This window comes from Eulemur rufifrons, chromosome 19, assembly GCF_041146395.1.
Source record: "Eulemur rufifrons isolate Redbay chromosome 19, OSU_ERuf_1, whole genome shotgun sequence".
Classification (NCBI taxonomy): Eukaryota; Metazoa; Chordata; class Mammalia; order Primates; family Lemuridae; genus Eulemur; species Eulemur rufifrons.
Window position 1 is genome coordinate 73184633 of NC_091001.1, and position 23722 is coordinate 73208354.

A 23722-nucleotide genomic window follows, 5' to 3' on the forward strand; every position below is an offset into this window, starting at 1 on the left:
CACAGTCTGACTTGTGGCATGGCTCCCAGTTAAGGGACTTTTAAAGACAAATTCAAATGTCCACTATGCTTTTTTGTTTTTTGGTTAGTTAATTCTACCTTTCCCTCTCCTGGCTTCTCAGCCCCACACAGGACTCCACTTCTCAGTCGAGGAAGTTACCTGCATGTTGTTGTGACACCATCCACAGAGTTCTTTTACCCATTCTCAGTTATCTCACCCACCTCAAGAAGGCCTGACCCTGCGTATCTCCCTGGGAAAGACAGTTTTGTGTTGTAACCGTCTCTCACTAAAGCAGATTATCCTTGCAGGGACAGCAAGCTTCTATCATACCAATTCCCAACAACAGAGAAAATTGTAATAGTCAGCCGGTTTTCCTCACTTATTATGTATTGGGTATGACGACTGTAAAAGGGAAAATGGGAAAGGCCATGAGCTTAACTGAGCCGAACCCTGGAAACTTCTACACAGGTCTGCGGAGGCCCAGTTCGCCCACCCGTGGGGTGGTTGCTGGCACACCGCCCGCCTCCCGTCACGTGCAGGATTGAGTGCAGCATCTCCTAGACGTGTATGTAAAGCACCAATCTCTGGTTTTTACTTTCAAAAAAAAAGGTTATTAAATACTCATGAATCAAACATCATCTGTTTTTAAGACAGACCAAAAAAACAAAGGTCATGTGAAAAGGCAAAGCAATGATGAATGACTTGTAAAACTTAATGTCAGCTAACACAGACTAGGTCTCTAATTTTCAGGAGGAAGATAAGCAAATTAGTATATAAACCAATGGCTTGCAGGGGGATTGCAACCCCTTTACAAATAGTATAAAAGCTATGGATTCTTGTCCCTAAAAAAACACTTCTGGGGGATGACTCCCTTCATGCTTTCATTGTAATTCATGGATCTCACGAACTCCAGGTTATGAACCCTGTTCAAATGCTTCTATGACCTGTATGTCAAGTCCCAGAAATAGGGTTGAGTTGTCTCATGTTAACCTTTGACACTATACCAAGGTTTTTTTCTTAGAATTTGCCACTTAGATATTGAACATAAGTTAAAGTACTACCTGCAATTAAAAGCTCATGATAAAACTGAACAAAAATATAATCTACACATTTGAAGAATATAAAACTAAAAATACTTTTGACAATATTACTGTTTTACTAGCAAGATGATATATCTGAGTTTAACAGATTCTTTGTATATTTAATGGACTTTATTACTCTCCTCTCTTCACCCCAAAATGACTGAATAGAGGGCCTCTGTTTTCAGTAGCTTTCCAATTACAGACTCAGTCCAAGGTTTAGGCATTTCAACAACAGTTCAGATAAATATCAAGTTTCTATAAGGCTAAAATATAATAAATCAGTCAAAATTCTTATGGCTTTAAGTCTTAATAAAAATAACTATACTCTAGATGCTATACTAGTATTTTAAAAAATGGTTCATTCAGGCCGGGCACGGTGGCTCACACCTGTAATCCTACCACTCTGGGAGGCCAAGGCGGGAGGATCACTTGAGGTCAGGAGTTTGAAACCAGCCTGAGCAAGAGTGAGACCCTGTCTCTACTAAAAATAGAAAAAATTAGCCGGGCATGGTGGTGCACGCCTGTAGTCCCAGCTACTCGGGAGGCTGAGGCAATAGGATTGCTTGAGCCCAGGACTCTGAGATTGCTGTGAGCTAGGCTGATGTCACAGCACCGTAGCCCAGGCCACAGAGCAAGACTTTGTCTCAAAGAAGAAAAAAAAGTTCATTCAATAAATACTTACGGAGTACCTAGGATGTCCTATACATAGTGATGAAGAAATATATGAAGCTGTTCCTTTAGAAAACTTCCACTATTTTAGTTTGAGCTGGTCTCATTGATAGATCTCATCACTCAGGAAAAGAATGCCTCAGAGGCCTCTCCCAGCAGGGCTGGAATGCACTGGTCGATTTTCCCACCATCATGGAATGATCCAGTGTCACTGAATCTTCAGCTTCCTGCCTCGTGTTTAGTTCTGGCAAGTAGTTTTCAAATTTCTAGCATGTACACTGGATTCAGAATTAAATCCTCTCTTTGGCTAGGCCCCCATCTTAGAGGAGAGACATATACCTGCCCAGTGGCCACGAAGTCCTTCACTGGGTGGATGGTCAGGCTGAGGATGTCGTCGTCATGCCCCAGGTACAGCCTCTGGGAGTGCTGCTGCCGGTTGTACACGACAGCAACCGCAGCGATGTGGTAGACCACTTCTCCAGTCTGCGTGTAGAACAGGTTGTTTCTGCAGTCGTAGCCTCTGTAACTGAAGCACAGGTCCAGGAAAGGCACAGAGGTTGAATAAATTGCCCCTGAATAAAGCATGAACGGTCAGAGGCAAAGCTCAAATGCTGATGTGCACGTGTACAAGTGGGGCCGTAGGTGTCTCCATAGTTGCACGGGACAGCCATGTTCAAGTGGGGGTATGAGGACCTCTGGGGGATGGGCATGACTTTCTAAGAGGCACATGGGCACTGAGCATGGTCACAGAATCTGTTTCCAGATCCTCAGCTACTGTGTGTGTTCAAAAAAAAAAAAAGAAAGATAAGGCATAGACAGGGAGAAAATATTTGCAAAGCATATATCTAATAAAGTATTTTCATCCTGAAAAAAAAAAAAAAAACTGCTCAGTCTGAGAACACATCTGTGACGAGGTGCAGGGATTCCTTTCCCATCTCCCCTTTCACAGACACCTTCCTCCCACTTCAGGAAGTCATTTCTCTTGTCCATCTGGAATCTTACTATGGTGTATTACCCTGGGGCATAGAACCTTCCAGGAACAAAACAAAGGGACAATTCAAAATACAACTGAGCATACTGACAGTCAACAACTCTAATGACTGGCCAAGGAATTTTCCTGCAAGTCAAGTGATTTCCAGTTCTTTGTTTTCAACAAAATTGAACAGAGACTTAATTGTCACCTAATACATCACTAAATTTTTTTGTGTGCTATAATTATCAAAATGTGATTTTTTTGGCCTATAATACAGGAGGATTTTTAAAAACCAAGTGACATTGCTATGATAAAATTGCTTCCATTCACGCTTATTTATGAGAATAAACTTTCTCAGTGCTTACACTTATTTTAAAAAAAATGGAAAAATGGGAATAGACTCAAAACTAAACTCTGCCACATTCTAGCAGTAAGTATGTGCATAGATTTCTGAACTGAAAAAAATTCATTTTATTAAAATCATTTCCAAAAATAAAATAAAACAAAATCATTTCCAATAAAAGTTTTCTGTGTTTAACCACTGTATATCAAAATTTGTAATATATGTATACTGATTCAGTCAATTTTTTACTATTATAACAATACTGCAATCTAAAAAAATTGTTAACACAGCAGCGTTGTCTAACAGAAATATAACGTAAGCCACCTAAGTAATTTAAAATTTTCTAGTTGTCACATTAGAAAAAAAAAATAAAATTTCAAAAATTTTTTACTCATACATCTAAAATATTATGTCAGCATGTAATCAGTATAAAAACATTTTAATGAGATATTTAACATTTTTTTTCATGCTGTCTTTAAAACTGGTGTGCATTTTACACATGCAGCACACCTCATTTCAGACTAACCACATTTTAAGCACTCAGTAGCCACTCGTGGCTAGTGGATACTGTGTTGGACAGAGTCAGAATCTTATGGTCACAGGAAATACAATTTTTTTTCTTAGAGGGTATGATACGGTCAAAAAGGAGTCTCAAGCAAAAAAAACATGTTAGGGTAAAATTTTATGGAAGAATTAGAATGGGAATATGAGTTTAAGGAGAAATATGAATGATGTAAAATATCCTGTTACAGAGGACTCGGTCATGTATTTTTAAAATTAATAATAGTGGGAATCAAATATTTATGGCACTTAGGTTCCTTTAGATCCATGTGAATGACTGATGTATTTATAATGTACCAAATATATTCTTCTCAACTATTTAAACTTATGTCAAAAACTTTTAGAAGTTAACTTAAAATGTGCAAGGGTGTATATAATTTTACAAAATCCAAAATTATTTTGGGCATATTTGAGGAAAGTATTTGACAAAAATATTGTCCTAGGATGGAACCAGTAAAATATAGCAGGGAATCGGAGGACTAGAGGAAGAAGAGATGGTGATGAGAAAGAAGAGATTATCAAGAGCAGCAGCATCATCTATAGTGCGGAATTACATGATGTCTGAAAAATCTAGAGATAATCACATTGTGAGGGCCACACAACATCCACCAGGAAAACTGGACAAAGAATCATGGATAAAACAACCACAGGTACAAGTGCAAACTGGAAAGTAGAGCCAGCCTGAAGTAGGGCAACATCAAAAGGAGGGGACCTCTTCAGCATGGTGAGAAGCCTGGGGACAGCCAGGCAGAGACACAGGAAAATGCACGAGGTTCCCAAGACAGGCCACCTACCCGTGTATGAACTGGAGTTTTAAGCTGTCCTCGGGAGCCTTTTCTCGTTTGAGGAAGGGCACTGCGTGGTTTTTCTCTTTACTTTGTTGCTTTAGCTGAGGTAGATCTTCTTTGTAAACCTTCAAGTACAACAGGAACATTTAGATAAGACTCCTTTCTTTGGGTTTCAAAAACAGCAGCATCTTGGCATTCCTGTGTAACCTTTAATTGCTTCAACTATTTTTTATTTTTGAAAAAAGGCATGGGATTAAATATTACTTTCTCCTAATAAACAAGACATGAAATATTTTTTCAATGATTGGGATTTTATTTATTTATTTATTTTTTTGAGACAGGCAACACTTTGTTGCCCAGGCTAGAGTGAGTGCCGTGGCGTCTGCCTAGCTCACAGCAACCTCAAACTCCTCAGCTCAGGGGATCCTCCTGTCTCAGCCTCCCGAGTAGCTGGGACTACAGACATGCACCACCATGCCCGGCTAATTTTTTCTATATATATATTTTTAGCTGTCCATATAATTTCTTTCTAGTTTTAGTAGAGATGGGGTCTCGCTCTTGCTCAGGCTGGTCTCGAACTCCTGAGCTCAAACGATCCGCCCACCTCGGCCTCCCAGAGTGCTAGGATTACAGGCGTGAGCCACCGCGCCCGGCCAATGATTGGGATTTTAAATAATTTTTTTCTTGACTTGTTTTCTTAGGTAATTTATATCCAGAAAATATGATATTGTTAGTAAATAAACTATTTAAATTATTACTATAGGTGTTTGTTTCATTTAAGGCACGAAATCACTTGATTCCAGCATTTGCAAATGTGGGCCTCATGAATAATGGTGATTTTTTTTCCTACAAATCACTCCTTGGAATTATCTTCCTTTCATGGTCTCGTGCATCTTAACAGATCAGACCCTGAAATATAGAACAAAGCTCACTCTTGATCTAACCTAGGACCTAAAATGTGCTGCTGACTATACAATTTAAGTGTACATAAAAATCAATCTGTTGTTTACCATGTTGTTTATGCTTTATCAAAAAATGTCAATTCAACACATGGAAAATGAAATACAATCTATTAATAATAATTTTTCATCTTCATGAAGGAAAGTTTCTGATTAAGCTACACTGCTAAAAACATCATGACATATTATTAAATCCCTGTTTAGGATTTCATCAAAAATCATTTTTTAAAAAAGTCAGAAGATATTTCATTATTACTACAGATACAATAACTAAGCTTTTAAGATTTAAGACAATTATTCATCAGAATTCATGATGCTTTTATCAGTTTATCAATTATTTACTTTAGCAGCAGTCTCCAACCTTTTTTGCACCAGGGACTGGTTTCATGGAAGACAACTTTTCCATGGCTGGGGGTAGGGTTGCTGGTGGGAGCAGCAGAGCCCTGTGGCCCAGTCCCTAATGGGTCACAGACCAGTACCAGTCTGGTCTGCTGCCCAGGGGTTGGAGACCGCAGCTTTAGAGCACTGAGTCTAGTCTTAGTATTTCTACTGCTTATTTGAACAAGTCTTATTACCTCGATGGACCTCAGATACTTATCCATAAAATGGATTAAAAACTGTAAATGGAGTAAAAAGTTATTCCTCTTTAGGAATAGCTCAAGAATATTGTGAGCATAAACCAAAAATAATATAGATAAGAGTATTGGAAAGTCAGATGTAATGGAAAATATACAAGCTGAGTATCCCTTATCTAAAATGCTTGGGATGGCATCAGAAGTGTTTCGAATTTTTGATTTTTTCAGATTTTAGAATAATTGCATTATATTTACCAGTTGAGCACCCTAAATCTGAAAATCCAAAATCTGAAATGCTCTGATTTTCCTGTGAGAGTCATGTCTGTGCTGAATAAGTTTCGAATCTTGGAGCATTTCAGATTTTCAGATTACAGATACTCAACCTATATGAGTTCTAGGCATGAATTTCAGTAGTTATACCTTTTCATTCTTTTACTAGCATCATTTTATTAAAAATTTCCCAACTAATGGACATTTTTCTCCTAAATTTTATGTTCATTTTGCTTAAATTTTATTTCCCCGTTATCAGACAATATTGTTTAGCATTTGCATATTTCCACATCAGTAATTCTTTCCAATTCTTTTCTTTCATACTTGTACTGCATAATACAATTTATCAACGTACAGTCAAGCTGACTGTCATGAAGTTGACCCAAATCATCAGTTTGACTGCCTTTGTACTAATCTTTCAAACACTGAATCCATGAATGATGATTATGGGCTGAAAAAAACATAATCATCTGAAAAGCAATAAATTCAATGCTTATATAGAGGCAAACCAAGTAGTGCATAGAATACACACTTTGGAAAGAAGCCCAAATTGGCATTCTTATCCTAGTAGTACAGGTGAAGTGGATGCGGGCGAGTTGCTTGACCTTTCAGGGTTATTGTGCAGTTGGATTTGATGGGTGTAAAGCCCAGAACCTATTCTAGCCCATAGAGACATTTGATACACGGTAGCTGCCATAGGCCTGTATGTAAGTCTCCACGGGCAACAGTGACAGTTGATTATCTGAAATATGAAGTCTTATTCATTCCATGTTCATGTACAGAATCTGCTTTACGTACCTTTGTTAAATGATGAGCAAGAAAGAAGAACCCCTCAGGTTATCACATAACATATCACATAACAATGCAGTGTGTGTCCAGATTCCTCCAAAGGACCGATTGCTTTAACACTCACTGTGTAGTGCTAAAATGAATCAACTTCCAGAAAAATCTGGATGTAACTGACCAACTTTTGTACTAGAGGTGATTTCTGACTGGAGAGGTAATGCACATTTGGGCTTTTACTTAAAATGGATAATTAATTAAATGAATTAATTGGTCATAGTACGTTAATAGAGAAACCAGGATAATAGCTAACATGCAAACTACCATGCCCTGAGGGTATCCATCCGGTAAAGAAAACACATGGTTTCATGATATGCTAAGAAAATGGGAGAACACACACACACACACACACACACACACACACAGGGAAAAAAAAAACAACAAAAAACCTTGCAACTTACTTGCACATTTTTCTTCCAAAAACAAATATTTAGCAGTTTTAGGTGCTAGGGAGTCAAAAAGCCCAAACGTCAGGCATTCAGTTTTGAAACTCTGCCACTACCCTACACTTAAACAATTTTTAATGATGTGATTGGTTAGTTTTAACCTGTATTTAAAGGCAAGAAGTAGGCACATTTCCTTATTTTTGCCTTAATTCTCTTTTGCCTAAGCAACAGCCATATTTAGTGCAATGCCCAAATTCAATGAGTTCCAGTTTCTGGGTTATGATTTTTTGTTGCTCCCCTCTTACTGACCTGGCGATCATAATTGATCTGAGTTTCCTGCTCAATATCAGAGTCCAATTCGGGCACGTCGGATAAATCTGAATCAGATTCTTCACTGTGGGAATCAGTGCCACCTTCTGCAGAAATACAACCCATGAGAAACCAAAAATTCTGAGACTCTAGATAGGTAAAAAATTTAAAATATTTTCTTCTAGCAAAGTAAATAAATAACTACATCACAATTTTCATGTAATATAGATTTTTTTAACCATCTTTTTTTTTCCCTCATCTGTAAGTTTAGCCCACCCCTTAACCCTTTCAGAAGTATTAACAGACTATGACAACTTCTCCCCAACGCCATCATAGGCCAACTAAACTCATTTAGATAATAGATTCCTGGGTTTTAAGCTTTGCTTGAAAAATACAAAAAGAGCAGGTTTTACCAAAGGAAAAGCTGGGGCAGAAAAAACCCCAACCACTTACTTCAGTAAGGATCATTTTTAGCTTTTCAACGTACCTACTAAGTGCTAGTAATTGCTGCAGAACCCTTCCCAGTAAAAACATTTAGTCAAATAGGTTTTCATTTTATTATCTATTCATTCCTGCTGATGCTGCAGGATATAAATAAAAAAAGACTACATGTTCATTGAACTGGAACACACAGGCCCCAATTGCGGACCCTGCTATATCATGAACCCCTTCTGGAAGCAGCTCTGTTCCAAAGGTTACCTTGTCATCCCGCAGGCTGACTGAGCAGACCTACTGCCTGTCATAGGAGGCTGAAATGTATACTTTCATGATATCGTCAAAGGTTAATTCTTCATGTAAACCTCAGACCTTCAATGTGCATTTGGGAAATCTGCTGATAGTCTTAAGGACGTTTCCTTATATGCAATGTTTCTCTTTTCCCTTGCCGCTTTCAATACTCTCTGCTTTTAACTTCTGATAATTTGATTTTGATGTGTCTTTGTGTAGGTCTCTCTGGATTCATATTATTTGGTAAACTAGATTTGGCTTTTTCTTTTCCAGGCTTGGGAAGTTTTCTGCTATTATATCTTTGAATATGTTTTCTGTCCTTTTCTCTCTCTTCTCCTCTTGGCATGCCAATAATGCATATGTTATTTGTCTTGATGGTGTCCCATAAGTCTCTTAAACTGTCCTTTTTTTTTTCTTGTTGTTCTTTTTGTTCCTCAGATTAGATGATTTCCAGTAATCTGCCTTTGGATTCACTGCTCCTTTCTTCTGCTTGACCTAGTCTGCTCTTGAACCTCTCTATTGAATTTTTCCGTTCAATGTTCTTCAGATCTATGATTTCCCTTTGGTACTTTTTTATACTTTCTATCCTCTTTGTTGAAGTTCTTAGTTTGCTTTTGCATTGCTCTCTTGACCTCAGTGAGCCATCTTTAGGACCATTATTTTGAATTTCCTGTTTGGTAAATCATGCATCTCTACTTCACTTGGGTTGGTTTCTGGAGGTTTGTCTTGTTCTTTTGTTTGAAATATATTCCTCAGTTTTTTCATTTTCCTTGACTATGAGTCCCTGTGCACTACATAAAATAACTACCTCTCCCAGTCTTGTCAGACTAGCCTCATGTAGGAGAAGGATCTCACCCATCTGCCTGGCCAAAGACTTTAACATATCTCTCAAATCATTGTGTTTGTGGAGTTTGCTGTCTGTTTTTGGCAGCCCCCTGGAGCTTAGGATGTGCCATGTCCTGTCAGTACCACAAGACTGGAAAGGTAGAAGCCAGACTCTCTAGATGTAGCTGGAAGGGCTGGGGTGTTGGCTGTGTGTTTCAATTCCTTCTATCTTCCTGTGGGTGTTTATCTCCCACTCTCTCTACACTAAGCCAGATATAGGACCTGTGACAAATGCCTGTACTCATGTTCAAGCTGCATCCTCTGATCTTGGGGAGATAGCTCCTGTGAGCAGGCCCATAGTACATTCATCTTTTTGTTTTCTCTGGTCTATGGCCACTTGGGAATGCCAACGCCCCAAGAGCCAGTTCACTAACAATCCCCTGGGTGGGAGCTGTAGAAGGTGTGGCATTTGGTATATACACAAACTCCTTCCAGGAAGAATGGGTAGGCTTAGATTTATCATTGGAGTGAGCCAGAGGGAAGGCTCACAAAGTTCTGAGCTCTGGCTCTGACTTCTGGAAGGCTTTTTTTCCCCCCATTCGCTCCCCCATGCAAGTTCATCAGTTATTTAGAAGCCGGGCCATCGAGTAGCCACTAGAAATACATGCTATAAGCCCCTTCCAGAGAGAAAATGAGAGCTGCATATTCCCACCCTTTTTCTGCACTGCTCCAAGGGACTGTAGTCCCTGGTAGTGTTTGCAGGCCCATTTAAAACGTCTTTGTTCTGTGATCTAGGAAGACTTGAAAATACCTAGGTCCCTTCTGCTCCCAGAGCTTAGAGGTTTAGGATGGAGTCCTTTGTAAGGTAGCTGTAAAAGTTGGTGTACTTGATGTGTAATATAAACCATTTCTGGAGAAAAACAGCGAGCTGCAGTTTTTTGGGGGAGCTGCATTCTTAAAGACCCTTTTCATTGCTTCTGGGGGATGAAGCCCCTGAAAGCACTTACCATGCCCATATAAAACTGCCACTGTTTTCTGTAGTCTAAATAGACTGATATATACTTTGTCCTCTCTGTTCCCAGAGGTAAGAGCATTAGGATGTAGTACCTTGAATGGAAGCTGTAAAAGTTGGGGCACTTGATATGTGGCCAAACTCCTTCCCAGGCTTGTGCCTGTAATCCTAGCACTCTGGGAGGAAGCCAAGGCAGGAGGATTACTTGAAGCCAGGCACTTGAGACCAGCCTGAGCAACTGTGAGACCCTGTCTCTACAAAAATAGAAAAATTAGCCAGGCGTCGTGGTATGTGCCTGTAGTCTCAGCTACCCAGAGGCTTAGGCAGGAGGATCGCTTGAGCTCAGCAGTTTGAGGTTGCAGTGAGCTATGATGACGCCACTGCACTCCCGTCGGGGCCACAGGGGGACACCCTGTCTTGAAAAAAACAAACCAAACTCCTTCCAGGGGGATCAGTAGACCTGGAGTCATCACTGGGGCGGGTGTGGGAGCAGGCCAGGCTAATGTTTGTCTCTTTAACTCCCAAAGCAAGTTCATTAGAAGTCAGACCACCAAGTAGCCACTGGAAATGTGTCGTAAACCCTTTCTGTGGAGAAATGAGGCTGCATTTTTTTAAGCCTCTTCTCTGCACTGCTTCCACGTGTTGAAGCCCCTGGCAGGATGTGCGTGCCTGTATCAAACTGCTGCATCTGTGTAACACTCTCCACTCCTAGAGTGGGTGAATTAAGAGCCAATCATCCACAGCCAACTTTAGAGTTAGGGTGCTACACGTGAGATCCAGACCCTCCTCTCCACAGGGAGAAGGTGGGTGTTGGAGTTTCCTTTCCCGATTGGATAGTGCAGTGCTCAGGGCAGGGTCCGAGGCTGAGTGTGCCTCAGCTCTTCCTACCCGTTTGATGTGGGTGTTTTCTCAGTGGCCTGGTGGGTAGGAGCCTCTCACTGGCCTCCGCCTTTCTCTTAGAGGGAACTGATCCATGAATAGATGTTTATCTGGTGCCTCGTGGGTGGAGGGAGAGTCAGGAGCTTCCTATTCCTTAATGTTGCTGACATCTTGCTCAACTTGCATTTGGTATCAACAGAATCTTTTGAAAGAAATTATCCAACTGACCCATATTAATCTCAAAAGTTTTTTAAGAAAAATCTTTATCATAGAAATAAATTTTTCAAAATTGCTTAAACTCTTTACTTAAAGAATAGATATTAGAACATTCTTCGAATTGTTTATGGAAAAACAAGCACTGAAAAATTATTACTGGTTTTACCCTGCGGTGCAGTTTCCAGCATGCCATTGCTGACCCCTTCTGGAACAAACCTCCACTGGAAAACCGAGTGGTCGGCCCCACCTATGCTCAACACCCACTGGAAGTCATGGGACCAGCGGACGTTTGTGACATGTGCAGAATGACCCACATATTTTCTAAATTTGGCTCCTGAAAAGATATTTTTTAAGCAGAAGATTAGTTATGACAAACAATTCATTGGTTAAAAAATCATATTCCTATTGACATTGAGGAGTAAAATCTTTAAATGTATTAGAAAATAGTTTTCAGTCTTACGTATCACAGCAAATAAGCAAATGCTCCAAAAGATATCTCAATTATTCCAGGATGCATTAAGCTAAAAGTAGATCTTAAAATTTAAGCCCTGTAGCTAACGACACATCTGAACCTGTTCCAAATAATGCCCACTGCTTCACTGATTCTGAAAATAAATGATAAAGAACAAACATCTTACACATTCTCATTTAAATGCAAGATAAAACAGGCAGTCCTTGGCAATATGGAAACAGAAAATAATTCTGTGGAAATACAAGTCAAATTACTGTTTGGGGTCATGTAGACAGAGTTGAGAGACAATTTTTTTTCCCTTAAATTGGTTGCTTTACTTGGTAAACACCATCCCCAGGTAGTGAAAGCTATTTGATGCATTTGTGGTTGCGCTACTGTAGCAAAGTGTCCAGTGTACGCTCAGCACACAGCAGGGCCGTCTAGATGGAGGCCTAGAACCCTGAAGTCTATGGGAGATTCCAGGAGGTCAATAAGCACCTCATCTCTCCCTTCAAAAACACTTTTACAGTTTCTCTAGATGAAATCCCTTTAATGGTGGCGGTGGGGGGGGGGGGGCATCTATCTGTTCAACTATTACATGTTTAAAATTCAAATACCCAGTAGAGACGTAATGATTTATATGAAGGTGAAAACTACAGCTACATGTCCCTTTCTTGAGAGCATGCTGTGACCAGGGAAGCCCTATTATACCAGGGCCTCCAAAAAGATTAGGGAATACTCCTGCTAAAGGGAAAGGAAGCGCTGGGTCTCCAAAGCAGCCGTGCCTATTTCAAAGAGTCACCTAGGTCAGTTTTCATAATAAAGTCGAACTGACTCCAGCTAAGTGAGTTGAAAATGCTGATGATAACTCAGTATCTGGGGAGCAGGGTATATTCTTCCCGCATCTCTACAGATCTTAGAGTGTTGGGCTGTCCTCCACTGCCCTGACCTTTAGACCCTCCCCACAGACTGATTAACCTCTCTTTTTGTAGTTGTTTAAAAATATGTCCACAAGTTCTTTGACACAAAATGAACGGAGTGTGGCAAAAATGAAGGTGACATCTAAGAGGAAGTTTTAAAAGGCACTGTGGATTCTTCCTTGCTCTCTTTCTTGGATCTCTATATGCCGTGTCATAAGGACACTCAAGCAGTCTACAGAGAGGCTCAAGTGGCCAGGAACTGAGGTCTCCTGCCAAGAGCCACATGAGTGAGCCATCTTGGAAGTGAATCCTCTGTTGTCAGCCGCACCTTCAGGTGACGGCAACCTGAGAGCCCTTGAACTGAACCACCCAGCTACACTTCTTGGGGATCACCTGACTCCCAGAAACCATGAGATAATAAATGTCTGTGCATTTAAACTGCTAGGTTTGGGGGTAATTTGTTATGCTGCAATTAAATAGATAACTAACACACCCTTTTGTGGACTGGAACTAGAACCTGCCAAAGCATTAGTGTCATTAACATTCAGGGCTTATGTCTCTGGCCTTTTTCTGCGCACTCTCCCCTCTCACTTATTCTGCTCCAGGCACACTGGCCTCCCTGCCATTCCTCAAGCACACGCGACATTCTCTGCCTCTAGGCCTTTGCATATGCGTTCCTTCCATCTGGAGTGCTCCTTCCCTGGATGTCTGAATGGCTGGATCCTGCATCTCCTTCAGGTTTCTACAGTGAGCCACCCCCCTCCATCACCACTTTATACGAGGAACACCCTGCTGCCCACCCCAGCACTCTCTGCTCCCAATGCTCGATTTTTCTTCACAGCACGTCTCACCGCCAGATATGGTTGTATTCTCTCCTGTATTAACTGTGTCCCCTCAGTAGAACAACAGCTCCATGAAGGCAAGCATTTGTGCTTGTTTTATTCACTGACGTTTCTCCATCCTCTAGAACACTTAAATATTACTGAATAAATGAAGGCCACATCTGTCTCTTCCAAAGCTTCCTTAGGACACTGAGTGACTTCACAAGATCTCCATTTGCTCCTTGCACACAAGGAGGACTCAGGCCCTGGCCCTTATCTCTTCTCTACCAACCTTCTCTTCCCTGGCTCTAAATCCTGTCAACGCAATGGCCAAATGCTTATCTCCAGCTCTGAACTCTCCCATGTCCACTTGCATGTCACAGATAGAACAGACGGAGGCCTTCCTCTTCCCCTCTTACCCCCATGAAACATGCACTCACAGAGACAAAACCTTTTCTTTTCTCGTTTTCCCAGCTCTGTAAATGGCACCACCATTCACCCCATTTCTCAAGCCCAAAGTTTAGAAGTCATCCTTGACGATTCCTTTCTTTTCCTCTATTCCCATATTCAACCAGTAAGACATCCAGTTCTACCTTAAAACTATTTCCTAAACCCACCCACCTCTTTTTGCATCCGTTCTTAACACCTTTATCTAAGCCACCTTGTCTCCTACCTGGACTCTTATAATTATCTCTCTACGTGAAGCCTCCCCTTTCCTAACCCATTCCACAAGATATCAAAGTGGTCTTTTAAAAACTTAAGTTGGTCATGTCACTCCTTCCACTTAAAACTCAATAGTTTTTCATTGCACTTAGAAGACAACCCTGATTCCTAGTAGTGCCTACAAGGTCCTTCACAACATGGCCTCATCACTCTCTCCAACTTATGGTACATGACTCTCCCCTCATGCATGTGCTCTAGACACACTGGTCTTCCTGTCCCTGCATTGCATCAAGCTCACCCAAGCCATACTGAAGGCCAGCACTGTCCTCTTCAAAGTCCAAGGTTTCCACAACTCAAGTCTTGTAACACCCAGGACACCTGTCATGGGAGGGAGCCATTCAAGGACTGTGTATGTGTAAAGGATTAAAGGAATGGGAACACACCAGTGAAATATGGAGATCGTCAGCCTTTGAGCCTCCCCTTAGAGTAGGAGTAGGTACCAAGGGTATTAAGACATGGCAAATGTCATTGAGCAAGGCTTTGGATTGTACCTCATGTCACTGCCTGTGAAGTGATGGTCAAACAGGATGTAGTCTAAATGCCATCAGGTCAGCATTGATCCTAATTATTTTAAGACGTGAAGACTGTTAAAATGAGGAAAACAAATTGGTTTGGCTATGTAAAAATAGTACCAATTGTGGTCATTTTCCTTAACCACAGAACACATGGTCTGATTATTGTGTAACAGAATATTACAAACGTATAACGCAAATGTGTCAAATTAACTTGGTTGTGAGTTTTTTAAATCACAGTGGAAAAGCAATAATGTTTGCGCATCTCCCACACTTGCTCATGGGCATCAGGCTGCTTACAGGTTCAAATGCCTTGGGGGGAATGCTGGTCCCTGGCACCCGAGGTTACACACAGACACATTCACACTCCACCACCTGTCATTATTCCCATCAAAAATTCCCACGCTCTGTTCTCAACTTCCCCGCCAGTAGTTTTGGCACAAAAAGGACACAAAGCCTGAATATCTCCAAGACAAATCATAAGATTTATATGCCATGAGAAGTAGAACAAGCAAATGTGCTATGAGGACCTGGATACTTGGCAGGTTGCTGAGGGGGGTTTTGCTACCCTCACCACACTGTCCCTCTGGCTGCCATCTCTCCTCATTCACGCCCTCCACTGCCGTCATCCACAGGGGTGGCTTCCACGTAAGGCTGTCTCATTTTGACGGACAGAACTACTCACCCCCTCCCCGTTCTAATAATAGATCCACATTTCCATTTCTATTTTCTAGACCCAAGCCCACCTTACAAGTCTTGGGGATATCAGCTCTCACTGAGTTAAGTTCATTCCCAAGTTCTGACACTGGAGACCAGTAGTATTGGCTTCTGACCCAATGATGTTTCTTCTGAATTCCCAGATACCTTCTGTGGCCTGACTTACCCTCTGCAAGTACGTTACTCAATCTAGTAAGATATGCCCTGTTACTCAAAAGGCCCATTAGTGAGAGAGAAAAGTTTGAACTGGGCATGCTGAGGTAATTTTGTGCCTTGAGCGTTTTAAACTAATGGCTATTTTGTCAAGTTTAAGTGACGGTGGTTTTGCTGCACATTTTATGTTCCATTTTGTACCATAATTGTCACTGCTTCCAAACTGCCGGCTAGCTGAAAAAGACTTTCTGATTACATTTTTCAATTTCTTTCCTCGCTTAATTTAAAAAGTGTTCAAGTGAAAGAGTTTTCAGGCAGCAGCATGTCCCTGCCAATTACTTGTCTAAGATCAGATTTTCAGGGCACAGTTGAGGGGTCTCAGAAGAGCCTGCTTATGGGCTCTGCCTAAACTTGCAAGGAAAGAAGAGGACTGGGTCATTACACAGTTAATTCATCACATTCCACAAAGCTGAAGGTGTCACATAATTGAAGTCACACAATTGTAACAATAACAAAAACGATTCACAGGAAGGATTGTTTTGAATCAAACTTCTCAAAAATTTCACCAGTTACATAAATCTACTTTGTAAAATTAGGGCCGTAAGAAAGAGTCCAAGAATTATATTATCACCAGAACAATCGCTTTCAGATTTTAATTATGTCTGAAAGGATTTACTTTGCTTTCCCACGTATAAGCACAGGTAGCTGTGAAGCATAAAAGAATTTTAGTCACAACATTTTAATAGAATATAATTTAAATTATAAATATTTATTTACACAAATAAACACAACTTGTTTGAAATGTGAAATATGAGGCTTATGAATCACAAAATGGTCATAACTATTAGCAAATCCTGACAAATTCATAAAATCACATATCTTAGAATGTCAAGAATAGACGATAACATCATGTTCTGTTTAAAATTGTTGAAGAGTAAATATATAGGATAAAATGAAGTGTCTGCTGGAATAGACACCAGGAAAATAAGCCTTAATTGTATTACATATATAGTCTAGAGTAAACCTTTATGCAACGGAACATCTCTTCAGCCTTACCTTTCTTGAGACAAGGAAATTTAAACAATTTCACCAATCCAAAGTCATCTCCAGACACCAGCACTGAGCTGTTGTAATTTGCATCCACTGAGTTGACATCAGTAACTTCAGTGTATTTGGGCCAAATTCCACTCACTTCAGGGCCTTTGACACATGTCCAAGAGGCCCAGGGAATCCCTTTGATTTCTTCTTTACTTGTTAAAGGCTTCCCAGCTGAAAATAATCAATTTAAATATTAATATTACATTTAAATAAAAAGTATATTCTATATTACCTTATTCATTTTTCTGTTTTATAGAGGTCTAAAACCTTTGTTTCTAAAAAAACTTCTATAACTCAAGGAACTACAGATTCTAATCTCTCTACCCAGTTTGTGATTTTAGGGCAGGCAGGGGGCATAATTTAATGAAAACACACTCAAAACTCAGAAGGAAAATAGAGAGAAAACGATCATGAAATACTTGAGTGATAGATACCCTATATACCCTGACTTCATCACATCCTACGCATGTAACAAAATTTCACATGTATCCCACAGATATGTATAATGTATCAAAAACAGTAAAAGGAAAATAATTATTGTACTAAATATAATATCTCAAACTACTATTTACTCGATCTTATTTGTATTGTTGATGAAATGACTTTTATTAAATTATGTGGCATCACATTGAGTCACCGACATTTTGCCAGGTTTAAAAAAACTTTGGCTAAGTTCATCCTGAACTTCTATTTTTCAAACTTAAGGATGCCTAGAAGTGATTTTTTTTTAAATGCGGCTCACTAAGTTAATGAAAAAAATTAATGGATTTTATTATTTAAAAGTTCTTGACTCAGAAAATCCACAAAATGATGATGAAATAAATGTGACTGGTTGGGGAAAACAGTCCCAACAGCTGTGCTTGGTATGTTCCCACATGTGCGGCCCAGCACCCAGCTGCCACCAGCAGCAGGTCAGGGATGTCCCAGAGAGCACAGGAAGGTGGAAACAGAAATGAGAATGAAATGCGTGGGAGGTCTAGCCACACACATGATTGCCAAATTCAAAATCAAGATAATTAAGCATACTACCCGATACTTTCCCTCTCAAATATTTTCAGATAAAGAATCTGTGAGAGTAGATGCCCTTGTACGTTACCGGTGCATTGTCCAACTGGCATTCAACAATTCTGGACTGTATTACAGTAGTACGTAAAAATTCATTAAAACAACCATAGAATCAAGGAGTTTAGAGTTGAAACTTAGTATTTGACCCAGGACTGTATTCTCCTGCCTTGGAATTCCATCTGTACAAAGGTGTTTGGAGCTGCACTATCTGGAGCAATGAAATTGGAAATAAGTCCAAATTGCTCAATGATACAATGATAAACTAAATTATGAGATCAGCACTGAAGGATGTAATTTTGTTATTAAAAATGAAAAACAGGTTTGATATTTTTCCACATGTGGAAAATATATATACATATAAAATACCAAGCAAAGAAAATAGACAAAGAAATATGTACCTAATACCGGTAAGCTGATGAATTTGATAGGGCAGAGTCTCATTCATGATTTATTTCAGTATTACAAGCAGAATTTACTAAATAAGTACGTGACCCAAAAATAAAATGCTAAGTCCTCTGCTAACTGAATGGACCCCTCTCGGCCAAGGGGCCCCCAGAAACACCTTAAAACTGAGTTCTCAGCCATGACAGGAGAGGAGAGATAAAGCAGTTACATGCATGATTTCCCGTCATAAATATTTATGACTCCTCCTATAGCTTGTTGAATATGTATATTTGACCACCCTGCTCAATAGAAAATCCTGTTCCCTTTTGTCTCTTTACTGAAGCATGTGTGCCTGGCTTCTGGCCAGGGCTGTACATTCCCAACCTGTTGGAATGGCCGCCCAACAGGCTGCTACCCTTTACCAGAAATAAAGCTCTTCTTTTTCCAAAGTATAAACCTCGTTAACTTTTTTTTTTTAGGTTAACAAGTATTATATAAGTCAGATGAATCTCTTATAAAAGTTATCTTGAAGTCACAAATAAAAATTGTGGTTTTTTAATCCTAATGAGCGCATTTCAAATAATCATATAATAAGGGCTTCTAATTATGAAGAACGCACGTTTAGGACTCAACAATCACAGTAAATGAGGGCTACGATCCTCAAATCTTTGAGGATTTACATCTTGAAATGTTGTCTTGAGGTTCTAAGCTGATCCCAGAGGTGGTTTCTAATTCTCCCCAGGCCACCTTTTCCAAAGTTTCAATAGACTGTTCCCTTTTGGCATTCTGGCAGAAACCAGTTTTCCTAACGATAATGTAGCCAACTCCACCCCTGGGAGTGTTATTTCCTGGCAAGCTGAAACTCAAACATTATACCTCCAGTTCATTTTCATTCATGTCTAACCCAGCTGCAAATCCGTGTGTGCAAGACACTAACAAAAGTATGACTATTTTGCATTATCACCATTTATTCAACCTTTTAGAGATGTGTTAACGAACAATGAAATAGGCAAATAGCAGGAAGAAAGCATTAGTAACAGATAAAGCAAAGGACCTGGATAATGAACTAAACATTTGGGTCATGAACCTCCATGTATACTTGAAAGTTGGTTGTATAACTATTTCAAGATTTTCTCTATTTTAAAAAATTATGAATATTTCAAGCATACAGAAAATCATAGAGACTACTATAATAACAAGTATGTCTGCCATCCAGTTTCAACAAATCTTAATATGATGTCTTTATCACAGGAGAATTTTAAAGAAAATGTTACAGATAGTTAAAATCTATTGGTTAATTTCTCCCCAATCTCATTTCTCTCTCCTTTACTTAGAAGTTACCAACACCCTGAATTGTTTATTATTTCTGTGCATTTTAAAAACATTTACTACATACATATACAGTCGTAAATATAATTTGTTTTCATGTCCTAAAATTTTATATAAATGTACACTGTACATATTGTGCAACTTTTTGTTTGTTCAGCAAAGTAATTTTGAGATCTATCCATATTGACATAAGTTCTCCAGTTTAATTTTTTTTAAGTTCTTTATAACAGTATTCCATTATGTGACTGTACACCATTTAATTTAATCGCTCTCTTCATGCTAACATTTAGGCATCGTGTCTCATTTTTGGCTATTACCAACACTGCCACCACAACCATCCTTGTGCATATGCCTTCGTGCATGCTCCCACCAGCAGGGTATGTGGTTTCCCTTTTCCTTCTTCTTGCCAATCTAAATAGCGCAGAATTATAACCCCCTGTTGTTTTAATCATTTCCCCCATACCTAGGTTCGTATATGTATCGGTCATTTGAAATATGCCCATTTTTTCTACTATTTTTTTCCTTTCCCTCATCCATAGGCATCCTTTGTATATTCTAGACATAAATCCTCTGTCCGTTATAACAATTGCAAGGATTAATAGCTAGTCTATGGTCTTGTCTTTAAATTTGAATCATGGTCTCTTGTGTAATTTTTTATTTTAATGTGGTCCAATTCATTAACCTTTTCTTTGAGAGTTTATGATTTGAGGAGGATCTTACTTCAGAAAACATTCTTTGCCCTGAGGTCACAAGGACATTCTTCTACATTTTCTTCACGTGGTTCAAAGTTTTGGCTTTTGCAAACATCCAGGGCCGCCACGTGACTTACATGGCATTTTGTAGAACAATCGTTCTCCTGCACCGTCGTTAGTTTGCAAGTATTTACTATCCAAGGACCAGTCGATGTGCGTAATGAAACTAAGGGACTTGTTGCATTCTCCGATTTTCTTATACCGCTGGGCAACAGCATAGACATCTACCAGGCCATCGTTGGATCCCACTGCAAGGTAAGAACCATCTGGAGAAAATTTCATTTCGTGAATGACTTCCTTTCGATCTTTGATGTGAACCACTTCTGTCATATCTCTATAGGAATAAAAGGCAAAGTGATAAGCAGCAAATCTAGAAATAGAAAAACCAAGTCATGTTTTAAAATATATGTGTCAGAGAAAAGAAGTCTTTTGAAAAGGAGCAAAAACCTACAGGAATTAAAGGATTAACTTTTGAGGAAATATATAAAATAGTATTATTTAAAATTTACAGCCAGTTTAGGAAAATAAACATTTTAAATAATATTTTGGGTTTCCAAAGTAAAAATAAAAAAAATTTAATGAAATGCGTATTTGTGACAAAAAGAGGTTGACTAATGGGTACAAATGTCCAATTTGACAAAAAGAAATAAGACCTAGTGTTTGACATATCAGTAGGATGATAATAGTTTACAATAATCTCTTGTATATTTGAAAATAGCTAGAAGAGAGTAATTTGAAAGTTTCTAGCATAAAGGAAAGAAATATTTAAGGTGATGGATACCCCCAATTACACTGACTTGATCTTTACAAATTAGACAAATGTATTAAATTATCACATGTACCCCCCAAAATGTACACTATGTATGAATAAAAAGATTCTTAAAAGAGAGATGCATGTTTGTTTTCATGTTCAACTATACATTTTTCCCTACAATTTTTGTTAAAAAATTGGGGTTAACAAAATTGTATTAAAAATATGCTGTGGAGAAAGGTAAAATATATCAAGGTCAGCATAAAAACAAACCATCTTTTTTAAACTTTAAGAAACTTGTGACTGCTAAGCTTAGTGCTTATTATTGTAAAAAGAGCAAGTGAAAAAAGAAGAAAATTAACGGTTTAAATGTTAAATGGTTATGTAATCATTTAACTTTCACTATGAAAAGTCATTCCTGAATACACTGAATCACTGGAATATTTTGCATCCTTCCCGATTAGATTCTTTTGATAATTTCTGCTCACATTTGAAAGCTCACTGAGGTTGTTTTTCTCTATAACTATGAGAGAGGTTTGTAACTAGCAGGTCCCATGAGCCAGTAAAGATGGTGCCATCAACTTCAAAATGAACGGAATGCATGAATAATGCCAACTACTTGCTTCTACACAATAACTCCTCATGCTTGTTATCATTTATTAATAGCATTATAGTGAACTATAATGTCATAAAATAGGTGTGTGGGGATTTTTTTTTTGGCTTGGGAAATCCATCAAAAAGGATATCTGATAATTAGCCATCTTTTCACACATCACTAAGCAGAGAAGGAAAATGTCTACCAATTCAGTAATGAGTTAATATGGGGCTTGTAATGAGAATTTTGTGTAATAAACTGTGCCAAGAGTATTCTTCAAACCTATATTGAATTTTCTGTGTGCAAAACATGCAGTATTTAATTTACAGCTGCACTTCTTTTTTTATAATCACAAAACATGAGCCAAGAGAACTAATGCATTCAGAGGAATTACAAGGGTGGGTCATAATTTTTGTACAGTAAAAGTAGAGGATGTTAGTAAATAGGAAATATTCCATTTTAGTATCAATTATGGGTGGAAGAAATCTTTTACTCAAGCTCACCTCTAAACATCTGGTGCTGTTGGACGTTGCTTTATTCTTTCTTCCTCTTTTCTTGGCTTACTACAAAGCCCACAATCTCTTATCCAAAACCCTTGGGATCAGATGTACTTGGGAATTCATTATTCATTAGATTTTAGAAAGGTTCACATACAATATATTATGTAACATCCCCAGTGGAGGCTGGGGTAGCACCCTGTATTAAACACAATATTTTTGCAGCAAATCACATGACACATGATTATTCCTACTAAGATTAATAGACTATGAACAGCCTCACATCAGTTCGTTGGATTAGGCTGTGATGCCAAATTCGTTACCAAAGACCTTTGAATTTTCAGAGCATTTTGGACTTTGGAATTACAGATAGGGGATTGTGGATCTATAGTATTCCTATTTGAAAGAGTAAACGAATTTTTCCCAAGGTCCTGGCATGTATTATGTATGACCAAGAGAATCTTAGCTTTTAACAAAAGAGCATTTCTAAAAACCATTTTCAATACTGGTACGTGCCTGACTCGGAGAACAATGAAAGAGCCGTCCTTCATGCCCAGGGCCAGCTGAGATCCATCCGGGCTAAAAGCGACACTGCGAACTGCTTCCTCCATGTTACAGCGGGCGATCAAGGCGTGGTCGGCCAGGCTCCACAGCCTGGGCACAAGAACAAAGTAAAAACAAAACAAAACCAACTTCTTGTGTCATCAGCCAGCCCAAGGCGGGAAGGCCTGCTCACCGCAGTGGTAACAAGAAGAAAAGACATATTAATTTCACACCTGTGTCCTTCATCAGGGCCTGTCAGGGAATCTGGAAAGGTGTTTAGTGCATCTTTGGGTCATTTTCATTATTTGAAAATACCCAGCAAGAGATATAAAATGAAATAACATTTCCAAAGATTTTGAAATTCATAGAATAAGGAAAATTTAAACAGTACTTCACATCGAATCTTACTTTTCTCTTGGAAATTAAATATTGTCTTTAACTTATACCAACAGTCATTAATCACACTTATGTGAAATAATACTAGATGCTATTATTGTTAGCTTTTAAGGAAAAATTAGTACCCTTCCAGGAACAGTTATTTAAGCACACACAGATTGAGATACATGTTACATTTGTTGGCCTCCCTAGAAAGAAAATGTATCCGAGATAGCAAAGAGCGAATGCTACCCTTCCCCAGCATGGTTCCAACGTTGGCTGCACAGTCACGTGCTGTCACCCCTCACAAGCTCCCTGGGCACCCTGCTGATGGGGCTGCTCTTGGTGGGGCAGACACTTCCCAGTGCTCCTGGCAATGGAAAAATGACGAGCGAGGGGCAAGTGCAGCAAACAGGGAGCTTTCAGCTGCGTGGGGCGCACGCGTTCCCAGCTCTAGAAACACCTAACCCAGGCACCGCAAACTGAGGGAACCCGACCACTTGAAAACACAAATAAGGGTTAGCTGCCATTGTGGTATTTGACCTCTATCTGTTAGCACTTTTATAAAGACAGACTTCTCTTTACACACTAACAACAATGTCTGCTAGGGCCACCTACAA

General features: G+C 39.2%; 1 protein-coding gene across 2 annotated transcripts in view; it reads right to left on the bottom strand.

The window, feature by feature from the left end:
* Positions 1–23722, bottom strand: part of EML6 (EMAP like 6) — a 226629-nt gene that overhangs the window by 82990 nt on the left and 119917 nt on the right. For both annotated transcript variants that reach the window (XM_069494454.1, XM_069494451.1), the window contains exons 8-14: positions 22701–22838; positions 20419–20675; positions 16770–16982; positions 11583–11750; positions 7759–7865; positions 4423–4541; positions 2091–2277 (exon numbers count right to left, since the gene is read on the bottom strand). In XM_069494454.1, coding sequence (XP_069350555.1) covers positions 2091–2277; positions 4423–4541; positions 7759–7865; positions 11583–11750; positions 16770–16982; positions 20419–20675; positions 22701–22838 — 1189 coding nt within the window. The remainder of the gene's footprint in view (positions 1–2090; positions 2278–4422; positions 4542–7758; positions 7866–11582; positions 11751–16769; positions 16983–20418; positions 20676–22700; positions 22839–23722) is intronic.